Source organism: Coloeus monedula (assembly GCF_965178545.1).
Source record: "Coloeus monedula genome assembly, chromosome: 3".
Classification (NCBI taxonomy): domain Eukaryota; kingdom Metazoa; phylum Chordata; class Aves; order Passeriformes; family Corvidae; genus Coloeus; species Coloeus monedula.
In genome coordinates this window covers 114,810,593-114,831,182 of record NC_138783.1, presented here as the reverse complement: position 1 = coordinate 114,831,182, position 20,590 = coordinate 114,810,593, and the positions used below count along the sequence as shown (strand labels likewise).

The 20,590-nt window shown below is 51.9% G+C and overlaps 1 protein-coding gene across 1 annotated transcript; it reads right to left on the bottom strand.

The window, feature by feature from the left end:
- Positions 1–1,272: 1,272 nt before the first annotated feature.
- Positions 1,273–20,489, bottom strand: LOC309570922 (cystathionine beta-synthase-like; the record flags this gene model as incomplete). The annotated part of the gene is made up of 15 exons (XM_082277993.1): positions 1,273–1,370; positions 3,194–3,278; positions 3,638–3,746; positions 4,292–4,426; positions 5,617–5,688; positions 6,219–6,324; positions 7,892–7,976; positions 8,953–9,078; positions 10,336–10,427; positions 11,954–12,023; positions 12,939–13,070; positions 14,270–14,349; positions 15,420–15,554; positions 17,466–17,572; positions 20,368–20,489. The coding sequence occupies 15 exons, from the start codon at positions 20,487–20,489 to the stop codon at positions 1,273–1,275; spliced, it is 1,554 nt and encodes a 517-aa protein (XP_082134119.1).
- Between the last annotated feature and the right edge of the window lie 101 nt (positions 20,490–20,590).

The window sequence follows — 20,590 nt, the reverse complement described above, 5'->3', positions numbered from 1 at the left end:
TCAGAAAATCTGGTAATAGCTCGTGTCACTCAGGAAACAACAGAGACACTTTTCCTAAATAGAAATACTTCAGCATTCTACAACTTAATAAAAGTCTCATACAAACTAGGTTAGATTGGGAATACGGAATGGCCACTTAGCAGCAAGCTGCAATTGAAATTGGTTGTTGCCGTCTTGCAGCAGCTCCTGAAACTTATGGAAAGATTGGAAACCTCTCTGGATCTTTTGAGAGCAATTCCCCCAAACTGGGTTTCACTGGCACTTCAGTTTGGTGCCACAGCTCACTTTTGACATTTGCTTTCATTTATGTTTTTGGCAGCCATGGCAAATGGCTCTTCTGACCTTCATTATCAGTTCCTGGAACACAATGGCCTGATGCAAAATTAGGACAGAGCCTTGCCTTCCCCTCCACCCCTTGTTAAGGAGCTCTCAGGACACATACTCAGGGATGAAGCCATGCCCCCTCTCCCAGTCACTGTACCATGAACGAGCCTTTGCTTCTCGGGCTTCCCTTCTCTGTCCCCTCTTGTGGGACCATGCATGAGACACCCGGTGCCACCAACTCCCCCAGAGGTGAGGAAGGTGCTTTCCAAAGCCCAGCTGCCACCACAGGGGTGACCATTCACCACCAGCCCAGGACCTCACCCCCTGTGCTCATCACAGCCTTTGGCTTTTCCTTCCCACCCTTCCTGCTGACACCTTTCACATTCCGGGGCTCTGTGTCCCACTGGTTCCACCCTCCTTGTCAGACCTCTCCCGCTGCTGCCTTGGAGCCAAACATAGCCAGGGATGAGGAGGACTGGCTCCTGGGGGTACCTGCAGCCCTGCCTGGGGTGAGTGGAGAGGGGCACAAGGGTGCAGCCATGATGTGACTTGCCCCCAGCCCTGCTCCTCTTGTGGCAGAGATGGGGTCTGGCCCAGAGGGACCAGGATAACCCTCAGCAGCTGGCAAACACACCCAACCTCCTCCTGCCTAAATCTGGGCAGTAACAACCATCCCCTTGCCATCCTCACCTCCCCACATTCCCTGCCCAGCCCTGGGAAGCTCGGTGTAACCACACATGGCTATTAAACACAATTTCTTTAGTTGTCTCCTCTTTAGTGATACTGTGGGTGGCATTTGGCAGACAAATATTATACATTACAATTTTCACCTAGGCATTGTGAGAAACTATTGGCTGGATTGGGCCAGAGGCTCCCTTGTCCAGGTGGTTTGGGCTCAGGGCCACACCTGGACCTGCCGGAGGAGGTGGAGGCAGCTGAGCTGCTCTGCTACTTCTTGTCGTTCCTGCTGACAAAGGTGAGGAGGTCCACGGCTGTGACCACACCAAACACCATCTGCTTCATGAGGGAGCTGCCATTTCCACTGACTGGAAGCACAGAAAATTCCAGCTGAGTGGCAAAAAAAATACAAAAGAACATCCCACCCCCACCAGCCCCCTCACCACCGCCATGTTCCAGCCATGCAGAGGCTGCTGTCCATTTATTAAAAGAAAACCTTAACAGGGACAGCGTCTGTCTGAGCTCTACCTCCACAGAAATGACTGATGGAGCCTCAGTCAGGTTGCTGTGATCACACCAGAGAGGTTTTTGCTGCAAATAATGCCCCTTTCCCAGAGCAGGAAGCTTAATTTCCCAGTTGTTTTTAGCCAACCTCTGTTCCAGTCCTGCTCCTATCACCACAAAACTTTTTAGAGCAAACTAATGAGACTCTCTAAAAGCAGCAGTGAGGCACTTTTCTACTCTGTTCTCATAACATCCTACACCACCATTAATGAAACAGCACTTCAATAATTGTTTTAACTGTCTGATAAATGTTTTCTTAAATAAAAATAAAACTAGCCACCAGAGTCCAAACACAAGATAAAATGCAAGCTCCAAAGGTGTGGGAAGAAAGTAATAAATAAGAGGGTAACTGTGACAGCATTAAAACAGCAGCTCTGGAAAAGAAGGTGAGTGTTGTTTGAAAATCAGAGCAAGAGGTGCTGCAGACAGCTGGCTGCTACTTTTTGGTGGGTGCCACTTAATTTGCTGATACCTTTTAATTTATATCAAAACGTGATACAAAAGAGATGTTCCTTATTTTATGCTAACCTAGCTGAGAAAGGAAACTCTGCCTGGCATTAATTTTGGTGACTGAATTGGAAATGTGCATCAAAGGTAATTTTGAGTGGCAGGTTTTTGTTTGCAACCTGCTGTGGGAACATGGATGGACTTGCAAGCTTTGGAGTGGATGGGGCTTCAGGGAAGCAGGCCCTGGAGACGAAGGTTTGGGATGTTTGGGCATGGTGGGTTTTGGAGGCCCTAAGTTGAGCAGGCAGCCCCTTGGTGGCAGTGTCACCCCCTGCTCACCTGAGGGATGCTTTGCATGCTCACTGTGTAATCCCATCCAATCAGCATAATTACACCCTTCAGCTCTAATTCACAAGACCTAAACATGGGTCTCCTGACTGCTTTTTCATGTTGCTCACTTCTCCCAGCCAAGGTCAAATCTGTACTTCTGGAAGTCTTTTGGTGTAATTGTGCTGGAAGGGTGTGTCAGGTCAGATTTGCTGAGCAGCACCTGCCACCACACCTTTTTTGGGTCAGAGGAGGAACAAGGGGTGATCCCTGCTGCCACTGATGTGTCAGCAGCCCTGATGCTGCTGCAGGTGACTCTGCTGGGTTGGTTTGCTGCACCATGGGGAAGGTGGCTGTGCAGTGGGTTGAGAATAAACCAAACCTGCTTTAATGGTGCTCCCAGACTGGCAGAGCATCCCTACACCCAGCCATGGCCCAGGTAAGACTCACACATCAATGCCCCCAATGCCCCATGCCCCAGGGCTTGCTCACGGCCCGACCCAATTTATCTCAGCTTTCTCAATTTACAAGCCTGAATTCCACCCAGGCTTTACCTAATGTGGCCAAATGCTCCTTCCAACCTTGTCCCTGGGCTACAGAAGCCTACAGAGGTCCCTAATTTCCTCCTTGCTTGCTTTGCCCCCCTCCCCTCATCCCTGGGGTGTCAGGAAGAGACATGGATGAAGAGTGGGCAGTTCCAGGGCTTTGCAGAGCAGAAATCCCTCCTGCAGAGGCTCGGGGGCTGCACAGGTGCAGCAGCTGCACTGACACCTGCCATGCTCAGCTTGAGAATTTCCCTTTCCCCTCTGAAACATTTGTGCCAAGCCTGTGGAGAGTCCCTGCAGATACCTACACTGCATTTGCTCGTGTACAACAATAGCAAAGTGGTCATTCTCCAGGATGCAGGAAAGCCTCCCGAGGCTGTCCTCCAGGCCGATCTAAACAGGAGAAAAAGTGACATTGAACATTTTACTTCACCTGGCAAAGGCTGGGCTCTGATTTGTGCTGATTCCCCAGCTGGATGAAATCCCCTGTCAGCATAGGATTGGGGGTGGACATTCCCACACTTGGCTCCTGGTGTGAAGGCTCCCATATCTGAACCCTGCTGGCTCAGCAGAGTTTTTACAGGTGCTTGTTCTTACTTTCATCTCCAAGATGTCACCATCGCCCTCCCCACCTCTCTCGGCCTTCTCACCGACCTCCCAGCTCCCCTCACACCTCAGGGTGGTGGTGGTGCACCTCTCCTCTCTCCCTGTCCCCAGACAGAGGCTGACACCAGCCCCAGCCTCAGTGGTACCTTTGAGAACTGGTTGTAGGTGACCTTCGTGACAGGGTCTGAGAACTCCGCGCTTCCAGCCAGCACAGAGGTGAGGGTGTTGCTGAGGGTCACCATTCCCAAAATAAGCCTGTAAGGGAACAGGGAGTTTTCCAGATGGTCAGACCTGAGGTAGAACACACGTTTTATGTAGGGGCTGAACTGCTCTGGTTGAAGTCAGTGACTAAATTGTTGCTGCAGTCAATGGGAGGCACCAGGTTTCTCCTCACTTGAGCAGGACAAGAAAGTCTTTGTCCTCACCAAGCTGTTGGTTTCACAGTAGTTAAAATGTGCTATTGCAGTCCAGGACTCAGCAGCTGGGAGCAGGAAAACCCATGGGTTCCCCAGTTGCTTATTTGTGTGGGTTTCCCCCCAGCCCTCACCGCTCCTCTGGGCTCCCCTTGCCTGTGCACTGATCCAGCATCTCCTGAGTTTGGTGGGCACTGGACTGGGCTTTAACTGGCTCGTTTACAGGAGTTTTATTGATGAATCTTCACAAGGAGACAGAAGGTCTTTTTAAAAATATGCATCAGAGTCCAACACAAGAGCCCCTACTCTGAATCAGTAAATGGGACTTCAGCTTCATCAGATTTTTCTGTGTGAATGCCCGTCTCTGTAGGGAGCAAAAATAGTTACCCTGACTCAGCAACAACAGGAGCTTGGTCATATCCCTTCTCCTGGAGGATCTCAATTGCCTTTTGACAGCTGACTTCTGGGAGGAGAATGAGAGGGGCCGAGAGATTCAGTTTCTGCACCTTGATGTTCCACCACCTGTTGAAAGACAAATGGCAGCGCCGAGCTGTGGCTCTGCTGCACAGCTGTGGCCTTGAGCAGGGGGGCAAGGCCAGAGGAGATGAGGGATATTCTGTCTGCCTGAGAAGCCAGCCCCACTCCTAAGCCCAAAGCAGAAATGCCACCATGGCCAGGTCTTGCTGAAGCCAAGCTTTCCCTACGCCCAGTGTTCATGCAACTCCAGAGGCAGGGCTGAGACCAGCAGCTGGCAAGGTGCTGAGCGGCCCTGAATCCAAGGAAGCTACTGAGGACTTCACTTCAAGCTCATAAATGGGTGACCTACCAGTTCTACTCCTTTGGTCTGTATCCTTGGTCCTCACAAGGCAGCATTTGCAGCTCCTGCAGGAGAGAGCCTGGCAGAGATGCTTGTGTGACTTATGAGGGACAAGCTGAGCTTGTTCGTGGGGGAACACAAGCACCTCCCAAACATCTCAGACCTGAGTCCTTGCAGAAAAGGCAGGGCAATGCTAGAGCCTGGAAGGGCCAAGAGCAACTCTAACCAGACATAAGAGGCCTTGAAAAGATGTGTTGAGTTTTTAGGAAATATTTTAGAATAACTTTTGGTAAAGGAGCAGGTGATATCAATAATACCTGCTGCCTTTGAAGTGAAACTAAGAGCTTTTCTAAACAACTGGAATTTGCCCAGCCACATCAACTGGCATCAGCCATCAGCACTTTGCCTGTGAGTCCTTGCCTTGAGGGGACTCTTTCCCCATGGTGTCCATGGAACAGCAGAGTTGTTTATCTTTTGTGGCCAGCGGCTCTGGAAGGTGAAAATTTCCTGTCCCCTGCCTGAAAAGATCTGCAGAGCTGTTTAAACGGGGGCTTGCTACGACAGGGACCCACCTTCCCAGCAGTCTGATGGTCCTTTGAACATCAGATGTGGAGTAGAGGGAGGTTTTCAGAGGGTTTAAGTGGCCTGGGCTGCCACGTGGGAGTGGATCAGCTACTTTGGGACAGAAATGGCTCCTTTATAGACTTTGATTGGAGAGCTGAGAGATAACCACTCAAAAGAGAGGAGCTGACATTACAGCCTCCCCAGAGGGGTCTGGACTTAACTGTGTTTTTTCTAAACACTAAAAGAGAGACCTTTCCTTTGAAGATAATGATTTCCAGACTCAGAAAGCTGATTCCCTTAGCACAGTTTATCCCAGTAGAGGCTGTCTTACCAAGGCTTGTGCTCCTGGACTTCATTTAGGAACCCATTTTTTATCATCCACTTATCGTTCACAAATTTGGACCTGGAAATCACCAACAAAGAGCGAGTGTGTGAGGCTTCCAGAAGAAGTCGTGCTTTGTTTCATGCACCAGACCACAGCACTGCCCCCAGGGCTCCCATGATTTTGCAGCTGGCTGCTCTCAGCCCCTTTTAAGGGCAACAGGAGCATCGGGTGCTCAGTAATTCTTCGAAGCATGCCAGCTATTTGCCTTCCTAACTTTAGGCATGCACATTCAGAAAGTGCAGCTTGGCTGAGTCCTGCTCTGTGCAGTAAGTCAGTGACAAGAGGAAATAAACCCCAAGTGTCCCAACACCCAGCCCCTGATGATTGCCACGGTGATGTGCTGTTTCTCCCTGTTGTTTATTTTGCTTTTTTCCTGTGGTCTGCCTGACGGAGACTCCCAGCTCTGGGCTCACTCCGTGTGCCTGGCTATCAGATTTGTTGGGGTGGTTCTCCAGAACCCCAAGCACCTGGGTTCAGCTCATGTCACAGAAGGCCGTGGGAGCTCCCACCCTGATGCTGGAAAGCAGAGGAGGAAGCAGGACACTCACATGTAGTTCCGGATGGAGTCAGGCAGGATGACCACGCAGCGCTGACCTTCCTTCAGCTCCTTGGCAGCTCTCACAGCCACGGACATGGCACTGCCTGAGCTGCCACCTGGATGGGTACCAAGGAGAAGGAGACAAATGTCAGGGCTGCCCAGGGAGCAGAGCCACCATCCTGGTGTGGGGAGCACAGGCTGCCCCAGCTAAGGGTGCAGAGGTGGCACCTTATGGGATGGTGGTGGCTTGGGATGCTGGGATGGGAGGACAATCAATCCTGAAGCCTTGTAGGCTTTAGGGTCAGGCAGAGGTAGGGATTGATGGGACCGGTTCATATGATGGCTCTTGGGTGTCTGAGGCAGCATAAAAGTTACCTCATGAACTTCATGAACCACTTCTTGTGGTGACTCTGTGGGCAAACCAAGGGCTGGAAGGTCCCATGCGGGCACATTCAGAACACGCTGCCCACACCGCACCCTCCCTTTGCATGAGCAGAAGACCACGCCAGTTCTAGAGCTTCTGGCTGACATACTTGGCAGCCAAAAGATTGGCTTTAAATGCACTGTAAAGACCAAAAAACCCATGAACATTACATTCATACTTGGAATACCAGGCCAACGTGATGGGAAGACTTAAGCGCTCCCCGTGTCTGTGTGCACGCATGTGGTTTGCTGCACGTAGGGAGAGCAGGCCCCTGCTTTACAGAGGCAATTCTTCCACCACTAGTCTGAGTACTGGAAGTCAAACACATTCCACTATCTGTGTGCCAATTACACACTGCATTCGAGGCAGCACGTATTTTACAGCAGGTTAATTATCCCTGGGTCACATTTTTCAAACAAACGAGGAACGGCCCTGAAAGATGCAGTTCAGGGAACACGAAGCTGTTCACAAATTATGGTTGAGTTCAAACAAGTGGTTTCTGTTGAAACAGTGACTCCGTGCCTGCTAGGTTAAATCAACATTTAAGTGTTTCATTACATATATATAGCCTGATCTTTTCCAAAACTCCCTGGATATGAGTGCTCAGGGCTTTTATCAGCTGTAACTACAAGCCTACGTAGTGTCTGGTCCTGGATGCAAACCTGTGTCTGTCTGCCTGGTGTCAGGGAAGGCAGAAAGCACGCTGATGCTGTGTGGAGGCTCTTAGGGTCCAGGCAGGGTTTGTGTGAGGGCACTTGTTCATTTTGGGAAGCCAGTGGGATCACTTACAGCTTGTTGGCACAGGGAGAAATACTCAGTAAGAACATCTCACACTTTCTTCACTTTCAAACCCTCCTGGTCCAAACCTGGCACCTCTGGTGTGTCAGTGACACCGAGCACGGCCTCGCAGAGCTGTTGGCAGAGCCCACCTGTCCTGCCCCAAGCCCCACTAATCCTCCCTCCAGCCTGTGTAACTCTACACTGCCTGAAGATCCAGTTCCACTGCAAAAGTGCTCCAGTAAGAGGAGAATTACTGCTTCTATAATTATTGTGGACAATGAGTCAGACCCCAGACCAGACTCAGGGACACACCTCTGAAGACTGCAGTGACCTATGCACAGCCCGAGGCTCAGCCTTTCAGCCCTGCTGACCCAGCAGACACAAAACACAGAGGGCACCTACCCTGGAGCGTTTTGGTCCCAAAAGGATGAGGTTCAGAGGGCTTGTTAAGAGAACAAGCTCTTGTGGCTGGTGCTTACCACACAATAACCCCTCCTCTCTGATCAGCCTGCGGGACATGAGGAATGAGTCTCTGTCGTTGCTTTTGTACCACTGATCGACCACCTGAAGGGAAAGCAAGGAGGATGAGTCTTGGCAATGTCATTTCAGGCTGCCCCGACCCTCTGAGGCACACCATGGTCCTGATGCCCACAACATCTGGCAGCTCTGAGCTGCCTGCCACACTTGTTGAAAGCATTTGTCAGGGCATCCATGCTCTGGAGGGTGTTTGTTGCTTGTAGACACCCACACCCTTCCAGCCAGCACTCTTTCCTTGGGGAGTGAGGGATGCCTGACAGGTCCATAGTCAGGATGTGGAAGAGGGAGTGGTGTTCACGATGTCCCAGGCCAGACTACACTAACAGTTGAGATTTTGCCAAAATGAGATCCAGCTACAAGAATCAGCCTGGGATATTACAGGTGACAGGTCTACAGGCATGTGCTGACAGCAGGGATGAAGTTAACACCTGGAAGCAGAAAGGGGTCTGAGGCTGTGAGGGACCTTTCTAGAATGAGCCCAGGGCAACACAGGCAGCCTGTGTTAGGGATTTAAAGCTCTGTGCCTGGTGGCAGCTGATACACTGAGAGGGAACTTGACAACAAGAGGGATGAGGTTCATGATCTGCTGTCTTACAGGGCTTGGATCTTGTCTTCCAGCCTGTGCATGGTGCAGGATTTCTGCTGTGTGTGGTGCCTGAGGCAGAGAAGGCTCAGGAAACAGCAATGTGATGAGGAGCAGCCTCAGTGCAGACATCTGTGTGATCACAGCCAAAGGGACACGCTCTGAATGCTGGTGAGGTTGATCAGAGGAGGCTCACACTGTGTTATATGCCTGCTTTTCTCCTCTATTTACTTGCTTCTTGTGGACCAGTTACAACCAGAGTTGCTCAGAGAGATGCTCCCTGCTGGGGTCCCAATCCCACCACAACAGCTTGTAGTGCACTGGGAAGATGTGTCAGGGCCACCACACCTCTGGGCTGGGGAGAAGGCTGGATGCAAAGCCAGAGATAAGGCAGAGGCCCCTCTTCACATGGTAACTCACTGATCTGTCAAGGACAGTGGGGATGAAGTCGTGCCCAATGCCCTCCACCTCGATGGTTGTGGTGTTGGTTATGTTCATCTCACTGGGCAGAGCCACGATGGAGCCATCAGGGTCCACGCCAATGATCTTTGAGGGAAGGACATTTTATCAAACCAAAATGGGAATCCAGAAACAGCCAAACACAAAACTCAAAGGAAAAAATACCCACACCCTTACCAGCATTTTCCTTCCCATAATATTCATTAATATTCCTAACCACTGGCAGCACAGAGAGCTTCCAGGATAAAAGGGTGCTGGTTTTCACTGTCTTTTAAAATAGATCCTAGGTAGTCTTCAGATGTTGCAGAAGTGACTGGTGGCTTAAAATGTTATCACTCTCAAGGTGTTTGTCATCACCCCTTTGGCAGAGCCTGCCACTTCCCAACCCTTAGGACACTGCCAATGCTCCTGAATCTGCTCTAGGGTGAAGCCAACCAGCGAGCTCCAACCTGTGGAAACCCATGGATACAGACATCCTTTCTGGATCTAGTTGTGCTGGCTGATGGTGACACCTCCCTGGTTATCTACAGCTTTGTGTCTGGCCTGAGGTTGCCTCCCTCAGCACGCAGCTTAAGAAGGGATGGTGACACTGCTCTACACACAGGCTGCACACAGCCAGGGAGGCAACCTCACGTCCCAGACCTCCAGTGGTGGGTCCACACCTCTCTGGTGGGTCTGGGATCACTCACACACTGACCAGACCAGAGAAGCAGCGACTGTCATGCCTCCAGTCTGCCTTGAAGCACGAGCTCTGCAGGATGAGCATTGTGACTGATGGCAACCCTAAAGCATGGAGGGTTTTGCAGCGGCAGAGAAGCATTTGCAGTGTGTGCTCCCCATAGTGTCCTGCACAGGGCAAGACACCAGGCAGGGGGAGATTTTAGTAGGGCTGTGGAAACTTTGGTCTCTAAGGCACCTGGATGGGTCTAGGTCAACCTAAGCATCACCAAATTGCTTCCAACAAAAGCCACGATTGCTGTGAACAAACAAATAGGTGGAGACAACAACTGCTCCCTCAGGTGAGCTGTGGGGTTAGGCAGGAGATGACACGCAGTGACAGGACAAGGGGAAATGGCTTTGAGCTGAAGGAGGGTAGATTTAGATTGGATATTAGGAAGGAATTCCTTATTGTAAGGGTGGTGAGGCCCCGGCACAGGTTGCCCAGAGAAGTTGTGGATGCCCCGTCCCTGGAAGAGTTCAAGGCCAGCTCTGAGCAACCTGGTCTGGTGGAAGGTGTCCCTGCCCATAGCAGGAGAGTGGAATGGGATGACCTTTAATGCCTCTTCCAACCCAAACCATTCTGTGATCCCATGAAAAGCCTGGCAGTCCTGCCTCCTGCCTTACCTTGCACTCCGGGCACTTCTCCTTCAGCTTCCTGGCGACACCAGTGATGGTGCCTCCTGTGCCAGACCCAATCACCACCATGTGGACCTTGCCTGCAGGTCAGGGGAGAGAGAGGCTTTCAGGGACTCACCTCCCAGCACGATCTCCCCTTTATTCAGGCCCCTGTGCAGGTGCAGAGCCTGTGTCCACCAGAACCCCATGTGAGGGAAGGTCAGGCAGAGGCCATGCTGGTGGCCAAAGCCTGGTCCTGTGGAGGAGTTTGGATGAGCTTGCAGGACCTGAGCGCAGCTGATCCTGCCTCAGAGCAGGGAGATGAAAGTGACCTCCAGATCTCCCACTGCAGCACTCCATGATTTCTGCATCTTTGGCATCTACTGAGCAGAGGCAACAGCATGAAGCTGTGTCGGGAAGGTTTAGGTTGGATATCTGGAAAAGGTTCTTCACCCAGAGGGTGGTTGGGTCCTGGAACAGGCTCCTCAGGGCAGTGGTCACAGCATCAGCCTGACAGAGCTCAAGGAGTGTTTGGACAACACTCGTGGACACATGGTGTGACTTTTTGGGTGTTCTGTGCAGGACCAGAAGCTGGACTTTGATGATCCTTTCGTGTCCCCTCCAACTCAGGACATTCTGTGATTCCGTGGCTTAAGGTGGAGGGAATAATCTTAGCACATCCAGCCCTTTCAAACCACACCAGGTCAAAAAAAATCACACATGTGACTATCACTAACAGGGACAACTTTTCAGCCTGTGTTGGCATCCACAGTGGAGGGATGTCTGAGCTCTGCCCTGGCACCTGCCGTTGTCAGACGTAGCCCCACTGGCATTGCTGAAACTATACAGATTTAGGACTGGTAGGAGCAGAATTGGAGCCTGACCTTCAAAACCTGATGCTGCAGCTGCACTGGGAAAAGGGGACCTGCAATCCACGGCTGGCAGCCAGCTGGAGCAAATCCTAACACTGTAGTGGAGAGAAGGCTGGGACTCTCTTGTTCCTGTTGACACCTGACTGCTTCACTGCTCTGATAACTGCTCTCCGGTTAAAACCCTCGAGTCCTGTTCTCATTTTACAGTGCTCCCACAACTGGCAATAAATTTCACTCCTATCTGCACAGACATGGACTGGGATAGTCCTTTATCCTCCCCCAGCCCTCACTTCCAATGTCACCAGTTTGTGAAGTTTCAGTCGGTTTTGATTTGCAAATGAGCGTGCTGGATCAGATGCAGCCTGCCATGCCCTGGTGGATTTATATTCCCCTGTAAGGCCTCGTGGGACATCTTGTGGTCCCAGCTGGCAGGTCACAGAGGTGTTGTGGCCACCAAGAGACATGTTCTTTCCCCTTTAGGTACAGCCTGAATTTCTCAAGCCTCTGGTCTCCCCCCCCCCAGGCTTTTGCAATGGGAGGGGACAGCCGGGAAGCCCTGCAGGCTGAGGTGTATCTGGAGTGGATTAGGAGAGCTTGCTACACCCTGCGTGTCAGTGTTATTGAGATAATACTGCCTGCCCCTACAGAGGCCCTTTGGGCTGTTTCTAGACATTCAGGTCAGTAAATGATGTAAATTAAGCCTCTCAGAGAGGGTTACAGCCCTCTGCACGTAGAGGCAACAGCACAGACGGTACCTTCACACTGCTCCAGGATCTCCTCAGCCGTGGTGTCGTAATGAGCCAGGGGGTTGCTCGGATTTCGGTACTGTTTATTCCAACAGAGAACAGCAAGAGTACCGAGTGAAGAGCAGGTCAAATACCAAACCAGCAATAGCTCCTGACAGAGCTGTACCCAAAACATGCAGCTGCCCCCTCCTCTCCCTGCTGAGGGGGAATCTGCCACCCCACCAGAACAGGTCACAGGTATTGCTCCTGCTTGTCCCTTTGGGACAGATTTCCATGCACACTTGGGGTTTTTCCACGCTGGAAGGTTAAACGTGCCCACAAACACTGACTCTCCAGCACTTGGTGCCCATTAGGTGTGGGGATGGTTTGGAGGCTGGGAACTATGGGCTGGAGTAGCTGTCCTGATCATGAGCTCTCATGCACAGAGGGATTTTGCACCCCATGTTCACACCCATGGACCAGGCTGCTTCTGAAAAGCTCATTCAGTCTTTAATGCCCTTTTTTCTTAGAAGGAAGGAGCTTCCCTGACTTTCCTGCAATCCAGGGGGTCCTTACTCAGGGGTCAGACCAAGTGCCCTCCTGTGCCAGACCCAGCACTGCAAGAACCTCTGGCGTGAGTCACCAGGGTTTGCCCTTTACAGCATGAGCTCTATTTTTGAGGCAGAACAAAGGCTGCTAGCTAGGCATAAAAGTGGGGTTTTTTTTCAGGTCAAAGTTAAATCTGAAGCAATTTGAGGAATCTTTGAATTGTGCAAGAAAACCCAGCCTTGCCCACATCCAGGCTTTGGCAGAAGTGTCTCGGGTTTGGAAGCGTCCCTTATTTTGTTTCTGTCCCCCTGTGCTTTGCAGAGGAGCGATTAAGTTTCAAATGCCATAAAACACTGACTAAATCTGCCTCTGGCTCCAGTTTGAATGAAGCCCCCAAGCACAGGCACACTTGGAGAACACCTTATAAACTGTGTTGGGAAAAAGTCAGTGGAGGGACTGCGTTTACCTGATCCAGGATGTGAGAGTTTGGGATTTCACTTTTCAGCTTCCAGGCAACACGAATGTTGGACTCAGGGGCATCAAAGCGGGTGCACGGGGTCCTCACGATTTCAGCACCCAGTGCCTTCAGAATATCGACCTTTGGGAGGGAAAAGAGGAGATGCAACACAACTGATCCCCCACAGGGGTGGTAACCCGAACCTGCAGGCTCAGGGCAGCACCAGATACCAGAGCAGCTTTGCATGCAGGAGAGATTTATCATTTGGAGATACAATGCCCATTTCTGGACTGCGCTATCTCTGACATGCTCCTGGCACCCCAGGGCCTCCTGCCTGAAGCTGGCACATGGATTCAAGCCTGGCCTCTTGCCCTGTCCTACTTGGAGGGCAGGCTGGGGACAGGGCAGAGGGAGGTGACACTGTGCTGCTCCTTGGTGCCAGGGGAAAAGGGCACAGGGGGAACTGGATAGGGAACAGTGTCCCCCGTGTGCTGGGATCTGAGCCCCAGCATGCAAAGGGGACATCAGAAAGCTGTTTTTGCCCAAAGTCCCTTCTTTTCTCTCACCAAGCACAGGGAAGGAGCAAATCGGCCCTAGGGTGTCTCCTGTGGGAGGTGTGGCTGTCAGTGAGACAGGGGGAGTGTCAGGGCACCTGGAGATGAATCCCATGGCAGCTGGAGGTGGCATCTGATCCAGACTGAGCTTAAGTGAGATTTAGGTAGAAATGAGGGTGACACTTTGGAGAAGGGATCATTCTTTAGCCAGGTCAGGGTCCAGGTCTGGTTTCACTGGCATGAGTTCAGCTAAGCAGTCTGTGAAGCCCTTGGCTTGCCAAAGGAGGGGTTTCTGCCATCCCCAGAATGGTGATTTTACCTGATCATCAGCTCTCGTGCAAGTGAATCCACTTCTACCACCTTGAAAAAGCAGCTCAGGCAACTCTAAATGTCTCCAGGTTAAAGAAAACCATAAAGACATAGTGAGGCCAAGTGACCTGTCAGATGTCAGAGGGGAAGTGAGCAGAACTGGCAGGAGAGCCCTGGCACCTGCCTGCCTCTCCTTCTGTCCCTTCACATGCAGCAGATCCTGCTCCGTTTCTCTGCAGCCACACACCGTGTTTGGCTATCCCCCCACCCCAGCTGCACTTCTGACACCAGACAGTCACCAGGCCATCACAGGCTGCTTTTCTCCCCTCAAGAGGCACTTTCTAAATAGCAGCTGTGGCAGTGGGTGTGCAAGGCTCGATGGCCTTTAAAGGAGAGGGCTCCAGGAAGGGAGAAGCAGAGAGAGAGAGGGAAGGAGATGTTTCCCAGCTGTAGGGTAAAACCATACAGAGCTCTGACCTTCTCCATGCTCATTTTCTCGGGCAAAACGATGATGCAGCGGTAACCCTTCAGTGCAGCCACCAGTGCCAGCCCAATCCCTGCGTGGTGGGGAGCAAAGGGAGTTGGTTGACAACAGCGTTTGGCAAGAGCGACCGACGTGCGTCCCTTCCTACGTTCCTCTCTCCTGAATAGAGCCATGAAGTGCTCTCTGACAAGCCACAGGTGAGGGCAACCTCCATGAGCCTCCTGGGATGTGCTGGGAGCACCAGGAAGTGTGGGAGGATGTGCTGACAGGCAGGTGGGGCTGCAGCATCCCTCCTGCTCGCAGGAGTGTACCAGGGTGGCACAGAGAGAATGGCAGGGCTGGGGAGAGCTTCCCTCCCCTAACCGAGGCTCAGGCCTCTTCCTGTGTTTTTGGAAACACAAGAAAGAGGTGATTTTGCTTCAGGAGTGCCTTCCCCTCCCCCTCAAGCACTGTCACTTGTGGGGGGATGAACACACAGGACGCTGCACTTGTCACCCTGCGGCCAGCAGGCGAAGGGCAGCTCTGCTCCGATTTCACCGGGGTGATGGATGGAACCAGCTGTTCCCAACTAGGGCAGGAAGGTGAGGCAGCAGGAAGGAGCAGTGTGTCACTGCCAGGGGCCGTAGGGAGCCTGGTGCCATTCCAGCTGCCCTGGGCAGGCAGGGAGCCAGCGTGATCCACCTGGGACACAGCTCTGGGGGAGCACAGATGCCCTCACCTCATGTCTGGTGGTGGCTGGGGTGACATAATATGGTGGGGTGACAAGTGACAGTGACAAGGGCAAAAATCACATGATTTCTCTTCCAACCCATCGGAGGAATGGTCTCCAGGAACCTCTGAGAATTCAAAAGCTTCCCAGCCTGAAAACACCCAGGGTTGCCCCAGCTCTTGATGCTGTCTGCTTTGCCACAAGGGAACCTTCCAGGCACACCTGTGCATGTGTAGGACCCTCGCAGGACCCTCAGGAATTCCAGCAAGGAGGCATGCCAGCATCCCAGGATGCCCATGGCCACCAGGAGGGGGGCTGAGGGAAGGATGGAGCCAGAGCCGACCTTGTAACTGCAAGTGCAAGAGCTCCTCAAAATCCCTGCTCCTCAGAAACGCCACCCTGCCCAGTACCCAGGGCATCCTTGCCCTTCCCACCTGTGTTTCCTGAAGTGGGTTCAATCAGGGTGTCTCCTGGTTTGATGATCCCAGCTCTCTCTGCGTCCTCCACCATCCTGAGGCCGATGCGGTCCTTCACGCTGCCCCCGGCGTTGAAGTACTCACATTTTGCCACTGGAAAGGGAAAGAAAGGGGAGAGGTGCCTCCATCAGGCACCAGCTCCTTGCTCCCCCAGGCCTCACTGCAGTTCTAGGACACCTATTCCTCCTCTGCAGGACGGTCCTTTGCTCAGGGGAATGCGTCCACCATCTGCTTTTCTGGGATTATCCGTCAGCATAGCCCGCGCAGAGTCCTTCTTTTTCCCAAATTTCCTCCACCCTGGATGGGTTTGAAGTCAACCTGGTCAGCCCAGGATGGGTTTAAAATCAACTGGACATAGTCATTGCAAGGTGCGAGGTCTTGCACCGGCACAACACTCCTTGTGCCCTGCCTGGAGGATTCTTCTGTGGGCAAGGCAGTGTCAGGGCTAGCAGCAAGGTCTCGCTGTCTATCCTGGGGCATTGAAGTTTTTAATAGATATCTAAGAGGTCACCTTTTGCAGGGGTGATCCGTAGTCCTGGCTGGGGTGCCATAAAGAAAAAAGCAAACAATAGAAAGAACGTTTTCAAGTGCCAGACAAAATTACGATTTTTTTCACTGAGCTAGCAACAAACCAAGTAACTTTCCAAGGCATGTTCAAATTGCAAGGCAGATCTTGGACCTAATCAGGGCCTCCACACCACAGGATTCTTCTTACCAAGGCTTTGATGAACAACAGAGCTACTGAGCTCTGTTTTACAGACAACAGGGAGAAATGGGAAATTCCAGGGGTCATTCACTTCATCCTAACAGAGACAGCTGCCTGAGGCTGAGAAATCAGCCCAATACCTGAGCAGCCCGAATGGGAAAAGAAATCTTGTGCTCATCATTACATTTTATAATGCACAGTGCCACAACTTCAGCTGCACAGGGATCCCTGGAGGCACAGAAAATAGCAGGCAATCCCGTCCAGCTGTAGCTGCTTCCTTGAGGCAGCTGTGCTGCAAGTATTCCTGTGTTTGCTTGGGAAGAGGCTCGGTGCTGACACATCCCTCAGACATGACCGTGTAGCTGCCCTGCCTGTTCTGCTCTCCTTCCCCTCCTGTGCCAGGGGAGGGAGACACCATCCCAGAAAATGGGATCTGCCCGGCTTTCCCTGCACCTAAAGCCCCTGCCCCAGCCAGACATCCCCCAAGCGACAGGCTGCTCCAGAGGTGGACCAGGCACTGCACATCTGTCTTCCCACCTCCACCAGCTCCCTTCCATGGTCTCCTACCGTCCCCTCGGGGCAGTGTGGGGCAGCGCAGTGTAGAGGTTGCAGGGCTGGTGGCCCAAAGATCCCAGATCCTGAGATGGGATCTGGTGGGAGAGCCCAGCACGCTCCATGTGTCCAGTGCTCAGTGGGGTCTGGCTGCCCTGTGGATTCCCAGCTGCCAGACAGGACCACGAGGTTCTGCTGTGCTCTTTTGTTAAGGGTGAGTGCTCAGCAGGTCTCTCCTTACTCAGCCGTGTGACACCCATGGCACTTTCTGCCTTTCTGCCCAGTTTGGATTAAATTAATTATTAGGGTTAGAAGTTATAGGAAAGGAGACTGAAAAGTCCACATGCACAGGTCTGGTTTTGTCATCCTTGTGATTGTTGGGGACCAGTGTAAAACCAATCCTTCCACGAGACAGCACCAGTGCTATGTTAACATCTCCTTGGGAAGAGGACTTGGATCCATCTCCAAATTTAGCCCAGCTCTGCTCTGAGCTTATGCTGCTGTTATCTGGGAGGAGAGATTCCTCTCTACCATTAGCCCCCTGCTCACCACTGCTTGAAACCTCCTGTTTGGTCCAAGAAATGACTGTAGTGTAGCCTGATAAGCAGGAGAGCCCAGCACGAGCCACATCTGGCCCTCCCCATCTGTGCTTCCTCTCACAGAGCCTCTTCTGAAGCCCCCCTCTAGCACCACCCCTCACCCTCACCTCGTGGCATGCAAAAACCTGCTGGGAAGGGGACACTCACAGAGCTCACACTTGAGCCCATAGGACTTCCCAATCTTGTTAATTTGAACCATTGGGGTGCAGCCAATTTTCTTGAGGATATTGGGCAAGATCTTCTTTTCTTCTGTCCTGAAGCAATGCAGAAAAAAAAAAAAGAAGTCAAATCAAAGCTATTGTTATGCAACGTGAACCAAGAGAAAATCTGAGTGAGGTTTCAGCAACTTTATCAAGGCCACCAAAAGACACCCCAACTCCGAGAGAAAAAGTCCCCATCAACAATTAGTGGCACCAGGAGTTAGTTACGGTTTTCCATCATGAGTTGTTAGCTCTTTTACATAAATAATAAGCTGATTAATTTTAAGGGTTGTTCTGCAAGGCCCTAGGCCAGGTCTAGAGTAAATGAGAAGATGCTGGCAAGCCTTTGGATTTTATGCCATGGGTGAGCAAACCAGGAGCACAAGGCTCCTCCTCTTTCCTCCATCCTACCCAGCCCCACCTCTGCTTCCCACATTTCCAGCTGCCTCTGGGCCAAGTGTTGCTGGCCAGGACTCCCAAACTTGCAAGGAGGGCTCCAAGTCATTGGAGAAGCCCAAATCACAGAGGGTTCTGGAGGTTTTTTTGCAAACAATTGAACACAGCTCTGTGATCAGTGAAATCCAGCTGCCTGGATTTGCCAGTCGCTGTCAGACTCCAGCAGAAGCCAAGAACCACATCACAGCAACTGCAACCTGAAAAAGGCATGTTTGCCCAAAACATCCTGCCATCCATCCAGGGAATTCATGTCGTTGAGCTCTTTCAAAGAGGGGAGAGACTGATGAAGATCACAAGCATATGGCCCCTGGTCACAAGCCAGCACATCTCTCTCCCAGTGACACCCCCCCATTCCCTCACTGCTCAGCTCTGCTTTGCACAGCTCTCCCCTCCTATCATCCTTTGACCCTTGGACCAGAGTTCTCCTGTTTCCTGTCACGGGCAGGCAGGTGGCTGTGTGCTGGCAGGAAGCCCGTGTGGTGCAGGGGTGACACGCTGGGTTACTTAGAGACCTCACAGCCCTCCCTCCAGCTTTTGCCAGTGTGATACAAACACCTCTTGCCCTGCACGAGTACAGGGGTTTAGTGAAGGTCTTTACTACCGAGAGGAACCAGCCTCCTTGCATCTCAAGCCCAGAAATGATGGGATGTGCTGTTGCCTCTCCCTCTGTGGGAAGCGTTTGCAGAGACATCGCAGCCTCCATTGAGCGAGGCATTGCAAATGTGAGGCAATAACACAACAAAGGAACTTCCCTCACAGCTGCAGCCATTGCCCATCCCAAAACCATTGAAATGCTTGGGGATTTCAGTGGGGCTGAGCCACGGCACGGGGAGGCTCCAGCTCCTTTCACTAGAGCCTGGCTCTCTTGAGAGTGACCTGTGTTAGTGCATTACACATCTGGATTGCATCCTGCAGATGCTGGTGTCAGTTCAGGACAGTGGACAAGGATGGTTTTCCCCTAAGATTCCAGCTTTTAGTCATGGCTTGCTATTCCTTAAGATGTCCAGGGGAAAACCAGTCCTGGCAAAGCAAGGGGTTCCTGCTGAGGTTATGGTGGGTCAGAACTGGCTCAAGGGATATCAGAACTAGTCTGCCTCTGTATCTCTGAAAAAAAATTTAAATCATTAATATTCTTGATTAAAATAGCCTCTTGTCTTATCCTTCTGCTTCTGCCCCAAAAACTCAATCAGATTTCACCTGGGAATCTCAGGAAGTACAGAGATTTTTGCTACATTGGCTGCCATCTGTGGTTTACCCAGAGCAGGGAAACCAAACTGCCCCCTCCACGCACTGCTGCAAAGGTGTGACGTGTCCCAGTGTATTTCCTTCCCTGCTACACAGTGGGTTATGTTTCATCTCCTCCCCCAGTAGTGCTGTGAGGGCCTCCTCAGCCAGACCCCATTCCCAGAGTGGTGTTTGATGCCCAGGGTTGGGGGATATCTCTCCATCTCCTGTCTGGGGGTGGGATGGCCTACCCACTGGCACCACCATCGCACCCTGATGCTAAATTGTTAAAAAACAAGAATGTTATCCTACTCAGAATGATAATTGAGGGGGGAAAAAAAATCATTTTGACTGAAAAGAACCTATTCTATGCTCGGGTGCCAGCTGCAGGGGTTGCACTGAGCAAGTGCCTGGATGCACAGCTTGCTGGATCAGCTCCAGGGCTCTGGATTCCACTCCTCCCTCCTTCGTGGGCCAGACCCAGAGGCTACTCTGGGCTACCCACACGCTGGTGGCTGTGCCCTGGCCTTGCCCTGCCTGGCATGTGGTCAGGCACGACCATGCAGAGCAGTGCTGCACCTCCCATGGGCTCCAGTTCCTCACTGGCTGGAGCTGGATTCCTGCTTTACATCTCTGCACTGCAGGGACGTGTCTGCAGTTCCCCTGACATTTATGGGACAGCCTTATCTTTAGTAGCTTGGCTGTGTCTGGTTTGAAGGGTCATTAAAGCACCTCTTGTCAGGTCTAGTCTGGGCCCTCACGTCACCCTGGGAGGGAACCTGCTGCTGTGAGGACAAGAACAGCTCAGAGCAAGCACTTTTCTCTGCACCCTGGCCATTTCCTACCGATGTAAAAGCCCAGGCCCTTGTAATCTATTTTTGTGAATGTCTCTCAGCCATCTAAAATGAGATGCCCCAAACAAGCAGATGCTCTGCATAACACAGAGCTGAGACTCGAGCCAGCCACACCTTTCTGCAAAATGAAAGGGAGTGAGAAAAATCTTCTTGGAGGGGAGGTGCTAAGTTGGTTTTGCCACCTGGAAAATAAACCATCATTAATGTAACAACCAGCTCCTGGCCATGACCATCCTGGTGTACCAGCAGTACTGCACCTCTGGGAGAAGGTGCTGAACTTCACTCTGAAACAAGCAGCACGGAGGAATTACTTACAAGGGAATACAGGAGTGTGGAGACTTGCTGGCAGGCGTTGTGGCTGTCCACGTGCACTTACTGGGCAAGTTGGGAAGGATCCACGTGCTGCTGTCCTGGCTTCCTGCACCACTGCCATTCATGAGGGGGCATGTCTTACTCAGCTCCTATGTGGTGGAAAGAGGGGTCACAAAGACGCCTGGGAGAAAAATAGCGGCAGAAGGCAAAAAAATGGCATTTGGGT